General features: G+C 38.1%; 1 protein-coding gene across 1 annotated transcript in view; it reads left to right on the top strand.

Annotated features, from left to right (window-relative positions):
- Nucleotides 1-16,044, top strand: part of lcp1 (lymphocyte cytosolic protein 1 (L-plastin)) — a 22,426-nt gene extending 6,382 nt beyond the window's left edge. Inside the window, exons 4-17 of the mRNA XM_079664419.1 lie at nt 413-561; nt 4,011-4,134; nt 6,014-6,146; nt 6,547-6,628; nt 8,038-8,203; nt 9,107-9,249; nt 9,847-9,942; nt 10,420-10,615; nt 11,213-11,291; nt 12,648-12,762; nt 13,383-13,516; nt 13,945-14,065; nt 14,803-14,927; nt 15,475-16,044. Coding sequence (XP_079520545.1) covers nt 413-561; nt 4,011-4,134; nt 6,014-6,146; nt 6,547-6,628; nt 8,038-8,203; nt 9,107-9,249; nt 9,847-9,942; nt 10,420-10,615; nt 11,213-11,291; nt 12,648-12,762; nt 13,383-13,516; nt 13,945-14,065; nt 14,803-14,927; nt 15,475-15,607 — 1,796 coding nt within the window. The 3' untranslated portion in view covers nt 15,608-16,044. The remainder of the gene's footprint in view (nt 1-412; nt 562-4,010; nt 4,135-6,013; nt 6,147-6,546; nt 6,629-8,037; nt 8,204-9,106; nt 9,250-9,846; nt 9,943-10,419; nt 10,616-11,212; nt 11,292-12,647; nt 12,763-13,382; nt 13,517-13,944; nt 14,066-14,802; nt 14,928-15,474) is intronic.
- Nucleotides 16,045-18,804: the final 2,760 nt, after the last annotated feature.

The raw sequence follows: 18,804 nt of genomic DNA, 5'->3' as shown, positions 1-18,804 counted from the left end.
ACCTGCCCACACCCCCTGTTAAATTGTCTCACCCACATTGAGGATGCTTCCTACGCCCATGTTTTAGTCCATGGGTCAAGTCAGGCAAATTGGGTCCAAATGTTTTTGCATCAATGATCTGTTAACATTACAATCACTAAATATATGCTGTAACTATTTTAGCTCTAGGCATCTCAAGGGCTCAGGTGATTACTATTTGAGTAATGCTCCAACATAACATTAAATGCAGGGTTTTTTGTTAAGTAACATATATTCGTCGCCGGCCGGCCTTAAGTGGGCCTGTCTGTCAATTGATCCCCGGGTCACTTTTCCCCCCAGTCTGCTCCTGGTTTCAGGAGAAGCTGTTTGAGTTTTAATGTTGTCTCCATTACGTGTAAACTATATCTCATGAGAGATTATTTTTCTCCTGCAGATGTGGACAATAACGGCTTCATCAGTAAGGAAGAGCTGACGGAGCTGTTCAGAGCCGCTAACCTGCCGCTGCCGGGGTACAGAGTGAGGGAGATCGTCCAGGAGCTCACCGTGTCCTCAGAGCAGCTCACCCTGGCCCAGTTCACCCAGGTGAGAGGAAGTACACATCCTGTACTAAAGTAGAAGTACACACATCCTGTACTCAAGTAGAAGTACACACATCCTGTACTCAAGTAGAAGTACACATATCCTGTACTCAAGTAGAAGTACACATATCCTGTATTCAAGTAGAAGTACACACATCCTGTACTCAAGTAGAAGTACACACATCCTGTACTCAAGTAGAAGTACACACATCCTGTACTCAAGTAGAAGTACATACATCCTGTACTCAAGTAGAAGTACATACATCCTGTACTCAAGTACAAGTACACACATCCTTTACTCAAGTAGAAGTACATACATCCTGTACTCAAGTAGAAGTACATACATCCTGTACTACAGTAGAAGTACACACATCCTGTACTCAAGTAGAAGTACACACATCCTGTACTCAAGTAGAAGTACACATATCCTGTATTCAAGTAGAAGTACATACATCCTGTACTCAAGTAGAAGTACACACATCCTGTACTCAAGTAGAAGTACACATATCCTGTATTCAAGTAGAAGTACACACATCCTGTACTCAAGTAGAAGTACACACATCCTGTACTCAAGTAGAAGTACACACATCCTGTACTCAAGTAGAAGTACATACATCCTGTACTCAAGTAGAAGTACATACATCCTGTACTCAAGTACAAGTACACACATCCTTTACTCAAGTAGAAGTACATACATCCTGTACTCAAGTAGAAGTACATACATCCTGTACTACAGTAGAAGTACACACATCCTGTACTCAAGTAGAAGTACACACATCCTGTACTCAAGTAGAAGTACACACATCCTGTACTCAAGTAGAAGTACACACATCCTGTACTCAAGTAGAAGTACACACATCCTGTACTACTGTAGAAGTACACACATCCTTTACTCAAGTAGAAGTACACGCATCCTGTACTCAAGTAGAAGTACACGCATCCTGTACTCAAGTAGAAGTACACGCATCCTGTACTCAAGTAGAAGTACACGCATCCTGTACTCAAGTAGAAGTACACACATCCTGTACTCAAGTAGAAGTACACACATCCTTTACTCAAGTAGAAGTACACACATCCTTTACTCAAGTAGAAGTACACACATCCTGTACTCAAGTAGAAGTACACACATCCTTTACTCAAGTAGAAGTTCAGATACTCGTGTTTAAAAATACTCTGGTGAAAGTAGAAGTACGGACTAAACTTCTTTACTCAAGTCAAAGTAAAGAACTTTGAAATGTACTTCAGTAAAAAGTACCCATAACTAGCAGCTGTTTTAAAGAGTACCTGACCTCCCTTTATATTAATAGAACAATAATGTCATTGTTAGCTAATGAATGTTTCCATGGTGACCAACGGCAACATGACAACGTTTCCATTGGTCCCTCTTCTTTAGAGAAGACCAGGAAATGATGGATACACGGATCGTGTTCAAATCAATAGGAACGCAACGACTCTAAATAATAATGATCACGCCACCAAACACACATTCAGACTAAAGGAACCAGCCTGTTTGGAAAATGAGAGAAGTAGAAAGTACAGGTATTTGAGTTCAACATGTAAGAAGTAGAAAGTACAGGTATTTGAGTTCAACATGTGAGAAGTAGAAAGTACAGGTATTTGGGTTCAACATGTAAGAAGTAGAAAGTACAGGTATTTGAGTTCAACATGTAAGAAGTAGAAAGTACAGGTATTTGAGTTCAACATGTAAGAAGTAGAAAGTACAGGTATTTGAGTTCAACATGTAAGAAGTAGAAAGTACAGGTATTTGAGTTCAACATGTAAGAAGTAGAAAGTACAGGTATTTGAGTTCAACATGTAAGAAGTAGAAAGTACAGGTATTTGAGTTCAACATGTAAGAAGTAGAAAGTACAGGTATTTGAGTTCAACATGTGAGAAGTAGAAAGTACAGGTATTTGTGTTCAACATGTAAGAAGTAGAAAGTACAGGTATTTGAGTTCAACATGTAAGAAGTAGAAAGTACAGGTATTTGAGTTCAACATGTAAGAAGTAGAAAGTACAGGTATTTGAGTTCAACATGTGAGAAGTAGAAAGTACAGGTATTTGTGTTCAACATGTAAGAAGTAGAAAGTTCAGGTATTTGAGTTCAACATGTAAGAAGTAGAAAGTACAGGTATTTGAGTTCAACATGTAAGAAGTAGAAAGTACAGGTATTTGGGTTCAACATGTAAGAAGTAGAAAGTACAGGTATTTGAGTTCAACATGTAAGAAGTAGAAAGTACAGGTATTTGAGTTCAACATGTAAGAAGTAGAAAGTACAGGTATTTGTGTTCAACATGTAAGAAGTAGAAAGTACAGGTATTTGAGTTCAACATGTAAGAAGTAGAAAGTACAGGTATTTGTGTTCAACATGTGAGAAGTAGAAAGTACAGGTATTTGAGTTCAACATGTAAGAAGTAGAAAGTACAGGTATTTGAGTTCAACATGTAAGAAGTAGAAAGTACAGGTATTTGTGTTCAACATGTAAGAAGTAGAAAGTACAGGTATTTGAGTTCAACATGTAAGAAGTAGAAAGTACAGGTATTTGAGTTCAACATGTAAGAAGTAGAAAGTACAGGTATTTGTGTTCAACATGTAAGAAGTAGAAAGTACAGGTATTTAAGTTCAACATGTATGAAGTAGAAAGTACAGGTATTTGAGTTCAACATGTAAGAAGTAGAAAGTACAGGTATTTGTGTTCAACATGTAAGAAGTAGAAAGTACAGGTATTTGAGTTCAACATGTAAGAAGTAGAAAGTACAGGTATTTGAGTTCAACATGTGAGAAGTCAAAGTAAAAAGTCGTCAGAAAAACAAGTAGTGGAGTAAAGTACTGATACCAGAAGAATGTACTTAAGTACAGGAACGAAGAATTTCTACTCAAATCACAAAATATGCATCCGAGGGCTGCACACAGCAAACAAATTGCGAGCGTCATAGCATACAAACAGTATATAACATTATACATCAACATTAGTATTGCCATGTGATAAAAGCATGAGACTGAAGTGATGCTCATGAAGATGGAAACAGATGCAGAGATGTGTTTGAGTTTGCTTTTAAAGGAGTCAACGGAAATAGCTTTGGATCTGAAGGTGCTCGAAATGAAAAGGCTCTCACTGGGTCATTTAAAAATAGTAATGTCTTACTTTACTTATTACTCACTGCTGAGTAAGTGGTTATTAGTTACACTACTAGGTTCAAATATTTATCATTATTTAATTCATTTTAAATCTTACTATAAGGCAAGTTTTAGCCTCAACTCAAATTAAATTCATGCACTTTTTTTGAAAGTGCATGCAGGGTGCATATACAAGGCTAAATAAAACAGTAAACAAACAAAGAGCCTGCCACGCCTTCATTTAATAACAATTGTGCATGGTAAAAGTAAAGTATATACAGTATGGCGTTTCTTTGTTCTTTGATATATTTAAACACGTGTATTCTCCCCCTCCAGATAGTGCACGGGCTGAAGAGCAGCGACGTGGCCAAGACCTTCCGGAAAGCCATCAATAAGAAAGAGGGACTCAGGAACGTGGCGGGAACGTCGGAGCAGTCGGGAACGCAGCACTCTTACTCAGGTACTAAACATGTTATTGATATTCACATTTTCTATATTTAAACTATGCAAGATTTTCAGCAAAACAAACATACGTATACACAATGACGAATGTTTGGTCCTCATAAGTATAACAAAACAAACATACGTACACACAATGACGAATGTTTGGTGCTCATAAGTATAGCAAAACAAACATACGTACACACAATGACGAATGTTTGGTGCTCATAAGTATAACAAAACAAACATACGTACACACAATGACGAATGTTTGGTGCTCATAAGTATAGCAAAACAAACATACGTACACACAATGACGAATGTTTGGTGCTCATAAGTATAGCAAAACAAACATACGTACACACAATGACGAATGCTTGGTCCTCATAAGTATAGCAAAACAAACATACGTACACACAATGACGAATGTTTGGTGCTCATAAGTATAGCAAAACAAACATACGTACACACAATGATGAATGTTTGGTGCTCATAAGTATAACAAAACAAACATACGTACACACAATGACGAATGTTTGGTCCTCATAAGTATAACAAAACAAACATACGTACACACAATGACGAATGTTTGGTGCTCATAAGTATAGCAAAACAAACATACGTACACACAATGACGAATGTTTGGTGCTCATAAGTATAACAAAACAAACATACGTACACACAATGACGAATGTTTGGTTCTCATAAGTATAGCAAAACAAACATACGTACACACAATGACGAATGTTTGGTGCTCATAAGTATAGCAAAACAAACATACGTACACACAATGATGAATGTTTGGTGCTCATAAGTATAGCAAAACAAACATACATACACACAATGACGAATGTTTGGTGCTCATAAGTATAGCAAAACAAACATACGTACACACAATGACGAATGTTTGGTGCTCATAAGTATAGCAAAACAAACATACGTACACACAATGACGAATGCTTGGTCCACATAAGTATAGCAAAACAAACATACGTACACACAATGACGAATGCTTGGTCCACATAAGTATAGCAAAACAAACATACATACACACAATGACGAATGTTTGGTCCACATAAGTATAGCAAAACAAACATACGTACACACAATGACGAATGTTTGGTTCTCATAAGTATAGCAAAACAAACATACGTACACACAATGACGAATGTTTGGTGCTCATAAGTATAGCAAAACAAACATACGTACACACAATGACGAATGTTTGGTCCTCATAAGTATAGCAAAACAAACATACGTACACACAATGACGAATGTTTGGTGCTCATAAGTATAGCAAAACAAACATACGTACACACAATGACGAATGTTTGGTCCTCATAAGTATAGCAAAACAAACATATGTACACACAATGACGAATGTTTGGTCCTCATAAGTATAGCAAAACAAACATACGTACACACAATGACGAATGTTTGGTGCTCATAAGTATAGCAAAACAAACACACCAAGACACACACATACATTTACATAAACACACACACTATGGGAGGTTTTTATTCAATACCGATAATTAACCATAAAATATATGAAAGCCAGAATGCACAATTTAAAATAATAAACAACACGTTTAAAATCAAGGAAACTACATGTTACTAAAATGAAATCAAGGCTGTGGATTTTCTATCTTGGTAGCAGCCAATGGTAACATAGAAACAAATGAAATAGAAATAGAAATAGTGCAATCAGAGTCTGTATTACTTGGAGACTCTGATTGCACTTCATCTGTTGTTGTATGGTGTTGCTCTGTTGCCTGTGACCTCAGATTTCCATTGACATAACTACCCTGTGGAAAGACAACAAAAAGCTTGAAACCTTGCAACAGAGTATATATTTCAGGAGCAGAGGAGTTGGTTTGACGGTGGTTTGTTTCCAGAGGAGGAGAAGGTGGCGTTTGTGAACTGGATCAATAAAGCTCTGGAGAAAGATGCTGACTGTAAGCACGTCCTGCCGATGGACCCCCACACCGACGACCTGTTCACCGCCATGGGGGACGGCATCGTGCTCTGGTACAACGCACGATCAATCAGAAACAGAAAGAGACCTTTGTTATTCCCACAGAGGCTAAGTATTAATAAAGAAGCATGCATTCAATATTAGAGATAGAAATCCAGAACGACATCAATAAATACAGAAACAGCATTTTCTAAATTCTAACGATATGTCGACACATTTCACATACCTGTATCAGTTTAGTTGAAAGCAATAATAAGAAGTTTAACGTAATGTTATTGCTTTGAACTAACCTGAACCATGTTTGTGAAATCTATTAACATAATACATTTAATAAAAGAAAGAGTTTAAAAAGAACATAATACCAAAGAAAGTGAAGCCATTAAACCATACATGTGTTCTGGGCTGGGTTTCTCTCTGTTAGTGTGAGCTAATATTCAAATGTTTTCTTGACAGTAAGATGATCAACCTGTCCGTCCCCGACACCATCGACGAGAGGACGATCAACAAGAAGAAACTCACTCCCTTCACCATCCAGGTAACTCACACTTTAATATATATATATATATTCATTTAGTTTGTGAGCACGTCCATCACCTCCTGCATTACAGCAGATATCCATCCCTTCACATCAGTGGTTCTGAACTGCTCAGGCCTCGGGCACACTTTCTCCTTAGGCAATAGATCGGGACCCGAAAGTTTGAACCACTCAAATCTATTACAATGTAATCCGTTATAATTACTAGAAACCTCTAAAAAAAATGTCTGAGCATCAAAATATAAAAGTAATGTCATTTCTTTTGGATTACCTCAATATGAAATGCAATGAAACTTAATCCAAAAGAAAATAAATATCAATCAGATGTTTTTCAGTGAAGTGTATTCTGTAAGACACCAGAACAACGTGACCTCAGAGAAGAACAACGTGACCTCAGAGAAGAACAACGTGACCTCAGAGGAGAAACCAAGATATTTAGGATCAGAAAGGATTTTATTGATATGAAAACCTCATGAATCAGATTCAGGCTGAACTTCTTAAAACATATCAGTCACTGACACAAGGTCTCTGAAGGTGCTGCTACCGGCTCTGTTTCATCTCATAACCCTGCTCTATGGATACAGACCTTTTGCTCTACTTTTCATTAGTATTTTTATATTTTAGGTATATATTGCACAGTTATTAACATATATATATATTTATATATATATAATAATACATTTCATTTATATAGCACACTTTAAAAACAACGTAATCTCAAGGTCAACGCTATGAGGAGAAAATAATAAAACTAATAAAATGAAAGTGATCTAAGGAGCGTATTGAATAAGATATGGTAACTTAAAAAAAGGTTAAGAGCATAAAAGGTTAGAATAAAAAATAAATAAAGGACAGTCAGTGAAATGCGGTGCGGAACAGGTGGGTCTTGAGGCTTTCCTTAAAAAATATATTTCCTCCTGGGAACCGAGGAAAACATGTGTTTTCCAATTTTCTTTATTTTGTATTTCCTACAAATTTAGGGTTAAAAAAACACCTTGTAATTTAGACTTTTTTAAATTTAATTTTTAAATATTACAGTATGTCCACTGTAGAGGACGTCGGGACCATTTTGGTGTGAAAAGACAGCCACAATGAACAGATAGACTCTACGTATTATAGAGTGATATTAATAAAACATTACATTCAGCTTTATTCAAAACATGAATAACTCACTGATCTGAACATCGCTGTTTGTTTGGTCACTACAAAACTAGTTTGGTTTTTGGTGAATCTTTCCAGATCTTCAAAGACCTGTAGTCAATGTACTGTATATATATATATATATGTATGTATATATATATATTTATATATATATATATATATATTGCTTATTGGTTGGTATTTAACAATTGTTTAGCTTTGTGCATATGGCAATAAAACCTTTGAATCTTGGGGTCTCTGATCTGCAGGAGAACCTGAACCTGGCTCTGAACTCGTCGTCAGCCATTGGCTGCCACGTGGTCAACATAGGGGCGGAGGACCTGAAGGAGGGCCGGCAGCACCTGGTCCTGGGTCTGCTGTGGCAGGTCATCAAGATCGGGCTGTTCGCTGACATCGAGCTCAGCAGGAACGAAGGTTAGTATCAATAACGAAGTCAAACACAACCGCAGCACGAAGTATAGGCTTACGAACAAATCAGAATAGCTTTAGTCGCCCCATAGAGGGTCAATTCACATTATTACAGTGGGTAAAGAGCCAAAGATAGCTTGAATATAATTAAGAAGCATTCATACATCGAGCTGAGCAGGAACGAAGGTTAGTATCAATAACAAAGTCAAACACAACTGCACCTAACCTAACCCATAGCCATAACTACTTTAATAATAGTTAAATTAAATTCAAAGGTTGTATTGTTATATGCTCAGCAGCTTCAGTGTAGAACTGGCAATGAAAATCTTCTGACCTGAGCTCCTCCAACAATGCAACATAAAGAATAACATACAAAAATACAAAGTAGTGCAAAAAGTCTCCACACATGTAAATCAAATCAGAATAACTTTAGCCGTCCCACGGAGGGGACATGGACAGTTACAGCAAGTAAAGAGCCAAAGACAGCTTGGAAACAATGAAGACGCATGCAGACAATATCAAAGATACAAACTGAAATGACAATTTATTAAATACACATCTAGTGCCAGTAAGTGTACCATGTATAACGTGGTGTGATAGCAGCTAGGTGATAGTATTCACAGTGTAAGTATATATTGAACAGTTATTTACAGAACTTAAATTGTCACAAGTAGTGTTGCACCACAGGGGGGTTTCAGTCTTTGGTGTTCTGTAGTGTTATTGGAGTAGTTCCACATTTTGGGAAATACACTGATTTGTTTCCCTTCCTGTGTGTGTGTGTGTGTGTGTGTGTGTGTGTGTGTGTGTGTGTGTGTGTGTGTGTGTGTGTGTGTGTGTGTGTGTGTGTGTGTGTGTGTGTGTGTGTGTGTGTGTGTGTGTGTGTGTGTGTGTGTGTGTGTGTGTGTGTAGCTCTGATGGCCCTTCTGCGTGACGGAGAGTCTCTGGAGGATCTGATGAAACTTTCCCCCGAAGAGCTGCTGCTGCGCTGGGCCAACTTCCACCTGGAGGAGGCCGGCTGCAGTAAGATCAACAACTTCAGCTCCGACATCAAGGTACACACACACACACACACGCACACACACACACACACACACACACACACACACACACACACACACACACACAGTTTTTTTTGGGTAGTTTTTCTTACAATTGATCTTCTTTAACCATGCTCATGTATGATCCATATATAGCTCATATGTGTAAACCTACTTTGCAATAAACCTGATTCTGAAAACACGTCAGCTGTAGTACAAACATATGTCCTCTAGTGGGAGCCATTACTTTTCTTAAGAGGACTGTTGCTGAAAATATCAAAACATTGAGTATTGTTCATCCTGGGCCCGGAACAGTAAACAAAAAGACCTCACAGAACGGGTTATATCTCAATACTCGATCCTTATAAATACAGCAAAACAAACATACATACACACATTGATGAATGTTTGGTCCTCATAAGTACAGCAAAACAAACACACCAAGACACATACATTTTCATAAACGCACAGAAAAGATTTTTATTCAAAAGCAAAACAAATTTACAATTTTAAATAATAAACAAGAAGTGAAAAATCAAGGAAATGACATGATTTTTCTATCTTATTTCAAAGACGGATTAAAATATATCGTTTGTATTTGGTGTGTTTCAGGACTCGAAGGCGTACTACAACATCCTGAACCAGGTCGCCCCGAAAGGAGACGAGGAGGGGATCCCCCCCATCGCCATCGATGTGTCCGGACTCAGGGTCAGACACGAGATCACACTTTTATTCCATGATATGTTTATAAACCGTTATCCTGATATACTTTTCTACACCTTTTCTTTACTTTTTAATGACATAATATACCATAATACTAAATAATATAAATGTATTGTTTTAATCTTGGCTTGATATTAAAGCTCTTTACTGCCCCCTACAGGAGAAGGAGGTTGTTGTTAATTAATAATAAATCTCTGTATATAAATGATATTAAAGCTCTTTACTGCCCCCTACAGGAGAAGGAGGTTGTTGTTATTTAATAATAAATCTGTATATAAATGATATTAAAGCTCTTTACTGCCCCCTACAGGAGAAGGAGGTTGTTGTTAATTAATAATAAATCTCTGTATATAAATGATATTAAAGCTCTTTACTGCCCCCTACAGGAGAAGGAGGTTGTTGTTAATTAATAATAAATCTCTGTATATAAATGATATTAAAGCTCTTTACTGCCCCCTACAGGAGAAGGATGATGTGCAGAGAGCGGAGATGATGTTGCAGCAGGCAGACCGGCTCGGCTGCAGACAGTTCGTCATGCCGACAGACGTCGTCCGCGGCAACCCCAAACTCAACCTGGCCTTCGTTGCTAACCTGTTCAACAAATACCCGGCGCTGAAGAAACCCGAGAACGTGGACATCGACTGGAGCTCCATCGAGGGTTCGTTTAAACCCGTCTGTTTCTGAAAACTCTCACCATATATCTATCTATATATTATCTCACCAAAAACATCTATATATATTAGATAGCTGCTAATACAGATTATTTATCGTCCCACATTAACAGGATCAGACATCTGGGAAATAATGACAAAATGCATGAAACAAAACAAATAACATTTAAAATAATGATAATACAAAAATATTATAAAGTCAAATTATGAATAAATACTTTAAAACAAAAATGAAAACTAATACAAAAACTAATAAAAAACTTAAATTGTAAAAGATAATACAAGTTTAGAAAGTAAAATGTTTATACATAATAATAATTGTTTTTGTTATGATTATTACTTTCTGTCCTTTTAAAAGATTTACCATATTGGTTAATTATATATATTTAAAATATTTTTGTTTGAATATTACAGACCGGTCCAGGGGAATAATAATTTAAATATAATATATAAATATTATTTTTATTATTATTGATGATTCAATTATTTGTTTTCAGATTATTATTATATTATAGTTCATATCAGAACAGAGCGTTTACATTCAGCTTCTCTTCAGTGTTCTGATGTTTCCGGATGTTTTCCAGGTGAGACCCGGGAGGAGCGGACCTTCAGGAACTGGATGAATTCTCTGGGAGTGAATCCTCGAGTGAACCACCTCTACGTGTAAGAAAACAACATATATATAAGCCATTACTTTTCTTATGAGGACAGTTGCTGAAAATATAAAAACATTGAGTATTGTTCACCTTGAGGCAGACAGTATTTTTTGGTGAGGACAAAACAAAAAGTCCTCACAGAATAGGTTATATCCCAATATTTGATCCTCATAAATACAGCAAAACAAACATACGTACACACATTACATTACATGTTACTTATTAGAAGCTTTTATCCAAAGCGACTTCCATACTCAGTACTGTGGACAATCCCCACAGGAGCACTTTGGGGTGAAGTGTCTCAGGGACACAACGACATGCTGACTGTAGTGGGGTTTGAACCTGTGACCCCTGATCCCAACACCAAGGCTCAATGACGAATGCTTGATCCTCATAAGTATATCAAAACAAACATACGTGCACACAATGACGAATGCTTGGTCCTCATAAGTATATCAAAACAAACATACGTGCACACAATGACGAATGCTTGGTCCTCATAAGTATATCAAAACAAACATGCGTGACAAACATACACAATGACGAATGTTTGGTCCTCATAAGTATATCAAAACAAACATACGTGCACACAATGACGAATGTTTGGTCCTCATAAGTATATCAAAACAAACATACGTGCACACAATGACGAATGCTTGGTCCTCATAAGTATATCAAAACAAACATGTGTGACAAACATACACAATGACGAATGTTTGGTCCTCATAAGTATATCAAAACAAACATACGTGCACACAATGACGAATGTTTGGTCCTCATAAGTGTATCAAAACAAACATGCGTGCACACAATGACGAATGTTTGGTCCTCATAAGTGTATCAAAACAAACATGCGTGCACACAATGACGAATACTTGGTCCTCATAAGTATATCAAAACAAACATGCGTACACACAATGACGAATGTTTGGTCCTCATAAGTATATCAAAACAAACATGCGTGCACACAATGACGAATGCTTGGTCCTCATAAGTGTATCAAAACAAACACACCAAGACACATACATACATTTACATAAACACACGGAAACTATGGGAGATTTGTATTCAATAGCGATAATAAGAATGAATAAAGAAAATAGCCAATTGAACATATAAATAGTGTCTCTGAACACTGCAAGACATTCGGGCGGAGGACATGGTTTGAAAAAGGAAAACAAAGGAATTTTAAATGATGATTTATTGTGACATTTATTGTATTTTTTAGCGACACATTATACCGTGAGTTTTCATGATTTCTATAACTTATTACTTTTTTTGTAATGACATGTTATGCTGTTATTTTCTTGTAATTGTTTTGACTTACATGACCTTTACTTATTGTTTTTGGGTTGTGTTTCAGGGACATTGACGACGCGCTGGTGATCTTCCAGCTCTACGAGAAGATTAAGGTCCCAGTGGATTGGGACAAAGTCAACAAGCCGCCATACTCCAAACTGGGAAGCAACATGAAGAAGGTGACGAAATACTGAGTATACTGTGCACCCTGAATCTCAACACAATCTAAATGTAGTTCTTTGACGTACTACTATTGTGGTTGTTGTACATTTGATACTATTCTTGAACTTTTCCTACTAGTTTTTTTGGTCGACATACAATTACTTTTTTAAAAGAGACATATATGAACTTTTTATGACTTTTTTAATTCCTTTTTCTTACTTAATATACCTATACCTCAAAATCTTCTATTATCTTTTGTTACTTTTGTCCAGATACTGTACTAAACTATTTCCAGCATACTAAAGTGTGACTTTTATTTTCTAATTTTTGTAACTTTGAAAAACTTTTTTTTCTGCTTTCTACAGTTTTTTGTTTTTACATTTTATTCTTAACTCTATATTTATTTTCCAGCATACTATACTGACTGTAATTAAAACTTATTTTGACAATCTATACCTTAACTTTTTGTCTTTTTTTGGACAAAATAACCTTCATTTACTTTTTTCGACTTTTTTCTACACTACTTATTTTTGTACTTTTTTTCAAACATTTTTCAACACGTTTTTTAAATGTTCAAATATTCCCCTAAAATCAAAGAGTGTGTAACTTCAGAGAGAGATAAATCCTCCTGTTTCAGCTGGAGAACTGTAACTACGCGGTGGAGTTGGGGAAGAAGGAGGCCAAGTTCTCTCTGGTCGGCATCGCGGGGCAGGACCTGCACTCCGGGAATCGAAAGCTCACCCTCGCTCTGCTCTGGCAGCTCATGAGAAGGTAACTAAAACTAAAGCTCTTTAAACCTTTACCATCAAACAGTTACTTCCTCAAAGACCTCTGAACAAATCTCCTACAAACCCATCCATTGGCTGGAAGAAAAACAAACTGTGTCTCCTCAGCATGAGCTTTTATTGTGGCGGTGTGTCTCCTCAGCATGATCTTTTATTGTGGCGGTGTGTCTCCTCAGCATGATCTTTTATTGTGGCGGTGTGTCTCCTGAGCATGATCTTTTATTGTGGCGGTGTGTCTCCTGAGCATGAGCTTTTATTGTGGCGGTGTGTCTCCTCAGCATGATCTTTTATTGTGGCGGTGTGTCTCCTCAGCATGATCTTTTATTGTGGCGGTGTGTCTCCTCAGCATGATCTTTTATTGTGGCGGTGTGTCTCCTCAGCATGATCTTTTATTGTGGCGGTGTGTCTCCTCAGGTACACTCTGAACATCCTGGAGGATCTGGGCGACGGTCGTAAAGTGACCGATGACACCATCGTGTGCTGGGTGAACGACGCTCTCACTCAGGCGGGGAAACCCACCATCAGTAGCTTCAAGGTGAACAAACACACACCTGTTACATATTATATTTATTTCAAGGAGCTTTTTCTGAAATACCATTACTTTCCCCCAAAAAATGTTTACATATTATATTACAAATATTTTAAACTTTTTGTAACTCTTTTGGACATACCTTGACTTTCTTCGACACTATACTTTTCTTTCAACCTTTCTGGACATTTTTACTTTTAGTGACTTTTTTTTGTTTTACTTTCCTTTGTTTTTACATTTTATTATAAAAAATTAAAAACATACCAGACTATATTTACCCTTTTTTCTACAATTTATAATTGTCATGTATGTATGTGTCTTGGTGTGTTTGTTTTGCCATACTTATGAGGACCAAACATTCATCATTGATGAGGATCAAATATTGAGATATAACCCGTTCTGAGGATTTTTTTTTTAACGTTATGATTTCTTTCCATTTTCTATACTAAGACATGTTATCCTTTTTTTCTACTTGTTTAACCTTTTTATTAACATTACTATAATAGGACTTTTTATTTGTTTACACACGTGACTTTTGTTTTTATTTAAGACATTTTATAAAAATATATTTTTTAATTAAATTAACAACATGCTTTACTAACTAAACTTTTTTTGTAACTTTAAAAAAACCGCTATCGTTTAAAAAAAAAAACTTTTATTTTTTTCAATATTTATATTTACAATTACACATTACCACTCTGTAATCCCCCTCCTCAACCCCGCTCCCTGCTCCTGTGTCTCAGGACGCGTCGATCAGCAGCAGCATGCCGGTCCTGGACCTGATCGACTCCATCCAGCCCGGATCAATCAGATACGACCTGCTGAAGACTGAAGACCTGACGGAGGACGAGAAGCTCAACAACGCAAAGTAAACACTTCAGTCACAGGAGCATGTTCAGCTGTAGACCGAGACCACTGAGACCACAGGAGCTCTTTCCTCCCATCAAACTCTATAACTCCTCCCACTGTGTGCAACATGTACCATCATTACAAACACTCTCTGCTATGTAACATTTGCAGTATTAACACTAGTGTGCAATAATAACGTGCAATTACGTATCTGCCACTACATTGTTTTGCACGTTTCATTACTGCTCGTCAGTTTTTTGCATTAGTTGTGTGATTCTTGTAGATATTTAATGCACTGTCTCTTTGTAACTCTGGCACAACAATTTCCTTCGGGATAAATACAGTCCTATCTTATCTTACAGAATCAAATATCTCACAGGAACAGCAGAGGTGTGAACGTACCTGCCAACGAACCCGATTCAGATTTAAAACTTGTTTACAGTAGCTTTAAATGAACAGTATCCTATATCCTGTGAGGTAGTGGAAGCAGGCAAGAATATGTAAGTACAGATTGTTCAGGTGGAATAACAGAACCTGTGATCACTTCCTGTTTCCTGTTTCTGCAGGTATGCTATCTCCATGGCGAGGAAGATGGGCGCCCGAGTGTACGCGCTGCCGGAGGACCTGGTGGAGGTGAACCCTAAGATGGTGATGACGGTGTTCGCCTGCCTGATGGCTCGCGGCATGAAGAGGGCCTGAAGAGGGCCTGACGAGGGCCTGAAGTGGGCCTGAAGTGGGCCTGACGAGGGCCTGAAGAGGGCCTGAAGTGGGCCTGAAGAGGGCCTGACGAGAGCCTGAAACCCCCTCGTTAACACATTAGCAATACTGAGGTTAATTAATAAAAAGTCAGGTAGTTCAGGGTTAAAACTCCAAACAGGACAGATGTTTAAAGTGTTTATGTTGCTCAGTCATCTGTGATCTGCAGCTGGGATGTTCCTCATGTTTACTAAATAAATAGATATTAATAAAATCAGGTACTTCAGGGTGAAACAGGACCACCTGAGTTTTCCTCTGCAAACATTGAGAGGCTTTAAAGTCTGTGTTTACGGTTCCTCTTCTTATCTCTGCTCAGGGTTTTCACTCAAATCATAATCTTTTACACCAAATGTTTGCAATAAATAAAGTTTTTTGTGTAAGTTGTGTTGTTGCTTGGTAATAGCCCTAGTGTTACACAGTGTAGAGAAACAGTCAGGTGACAACAAACAAACAGCATCACTGAGCTAACATTTAGAGTGACTCCATGTACACATGCTTAGCTTAGCTTAGCTTAGCTTAGACTCTGGAAGCGGGTGGGAACAGCTAGCCTCTCTCGGGGGTAAAACCACTAAATGTTAAATTAGCAGCAGTTCAGTTCACATTGGACGTATTGTAATTATGAGTTTTAAACTTGTTAATATTGGTAGGTAAGGATTTAAAGTGTACCTATCATGCTATATTTGAATAATATAGTGTAGGACCATACCTATATGAGGCATATTTATACTTTTTATTTTTCAAAATACCAAACAGATCATGCATTTTAGCCATTCCTCATTTCTCTCAATTTAACACTGTCTTTGCATCATGGGCTGATTCTGTGAGAACAGCACCACCTACAGGCCTGGCATATGTACTACAGCGTCTCCAACGCTTTCAAACGGCAATGTCCGTGGCTGTCTCCTCCTGATTGGTGGAGTTGGCCCAATAGCCGTAGCACCACTTCTGTGACGTCATAGAAGTGTTCAAATCTGGATCAGTCTGTATCAGATCCGTTGCAGCCCCTTTTTAAGAGATTTGGGTATGGAGGGAAATAGAGAGGGTTGTGTTTTCTGACACTTGGTGAGTTCCCTGGAACACCGGGGACACATGTTCATGTAGAAAAGACGTACACAAGTGCATTTTGCATGATAGGTCACCTTTAAATGAAGCTCCTATGGACGATCTGATGCCCCATTCTCCTTCAAGATATCTGCTTCAAAATGTGGATTTACTTTCGATTTGAGCCCGAGCATCACAGATAAATCTCACCCTATAATTAAATGACCCTTTCTACCACAGTGATCTGAATCTGTGACGTTTCAGCGCGAGGGAGGGATGAGAACGTTCTGGTGACTTCTGCCCCTCATCATCACCACGGATCGATCCTGTGAGTTTCAGATAGACGCTCTCCAATTACCACCGAGACGTTCTTGCTACAGCGTGTTCTGTGATGCTCGTGCTAAAATCTAAAGTAAATCCACCTTTTGAAGGAGCTCTGGAGAATCAGAGACATTTTGGAGCTTAGTTTGAATTCTGACCTAACAATGTTGACAAAACTCATTTATCAGATGGTAACAAACAAACCAGATATTATTGATCAGTGAGCTTAGCTGCTGCTGCTAGTTTACCATTTAGTGATTTTAACCCCGAGCTATGCTAGCTGTTCCCACCGGTTTCCATTGTTTACGCTAAGCTGCGCTAACCACGTGTAATAATAATAAGTAACATTTATAGCGTTTTTCTGGGACTCAAAGTCGCGTTACAACTGCCCTGAATGCCCTGTGTGCCATCCAGTGCTCACAAACAACAAAAACATACAAATGGGCACAACAGTATTTGTTATCGCTCTGTCTGCATGATGGTTTCTTTATGAACAGCTGAGGACGATCCGCTTCACATGAATGAATCTCGGCAGACATCAGACCGCTGACGGAGGGAAGTGGAGATATCCTTACTTTAAAATCATTTCAGAAACTTTCTGTGTATTTTTAAGATGAAACAAGTTCCTAAACAAGCCGCCATGTTTGTAGTTTTGTGGTCGTTCCGGACTACAGATATACATGTCTCATGAGTCATAAGACATGTATACCTGCAAGAGGATTTTTATATAATTGTATTCAATAACCACAACCGAATTAAACCGTATGAAGTGATTTGTAAATATGAATACAGATTTGACGAAATATATTTTTCTCTCAGTGAAATTGGCACGGGACTTATTTTTTACGCTCTCAAAGAACCGGAATCGAAAAGCAAAATTGGAATCATTAAAATGCAAACGATACCCAATCAAACAGGGAGTGGAAACACCTGATTTAAAGGCCCAATCCCAAACCACGCCCTACACCCTACACACTCCCCCTCCGTGATGGAGTGAACTCCGTGGAGTGACACATGAGGCTCCCTCCTGTCAGATGGAGGGAGTAAATACAGCAGCAAGCTTTGGGACGGCCTCCCCTCTCTCCCAAATCAGCATCTCAGACAAAAAATGTAAATGAATAACTCAAATAAAACTCCAAACATCTTTCATTGTGTTTCAAAGTTATTTTAGTTTTAAACCTGATGTTTATAAGCTTCTTAGTTTTTGCAACAGTCTGTAAATATACACAACTTTATAATAAAATGCACACATTTACCTTTTTCTAGACTAAACCCAGGTATGATCCTAAGTTAAAAACCTATGAGGTTATCATGAGGTTGTTGACATCGCAGTTTATCAGTGGATGTTTGCTGGAACTACTTGTTAACAGCTTGTTTCCTGACGGACACACACAGCGTGACTCCGGTCAGGTAGAGACCGGTCTCAAGTCAGCACCGCTGCAGACTCACCGTTTGAGGGCTTGATAGCCCACTCCCCCTCCACACCGCTCCACACTCGTAGGTTTGGAACAAGACTTAATGTGGCGGACGGGTAGTGTGTAGGGGTTGGTTTGGGATTGGGCCGTTGTGTGTAGGGGTTGGTTTGGGATTGGGCCGTAGTGTGTAGGGGTAGTGTGTAGGGGTCGGTTTGGGAGTGGGCCGTAGTGTGTAGGGGTATTGTGTAGGGGTAGTGTGTAGGGGTCGGTTTGGGAGTGGGCCATTGTGTGTAGGGGTAGTGTGTAGGGGTCGGTTTGGGAGTGGGCCGTAGTGTGTAGGGGTATTGTGTAGGGGTAGTGTGT

Source organism: Notothenia rossii, assembly GCF_949606895.1.
Source record: "Notothenia rossii genome assembly, chromosome: 2".
Lineage (NCBI taxonomy): Eukaryota > Metazoa > Chordata > Actinopteri > Perciformes > Nototheniidae > Notothenia > Notothenia rossii.
Note: the sequence above shows the minus strand (reverse complement) of the source record. Positions and strands in the feature narration are given on the sequence as shown.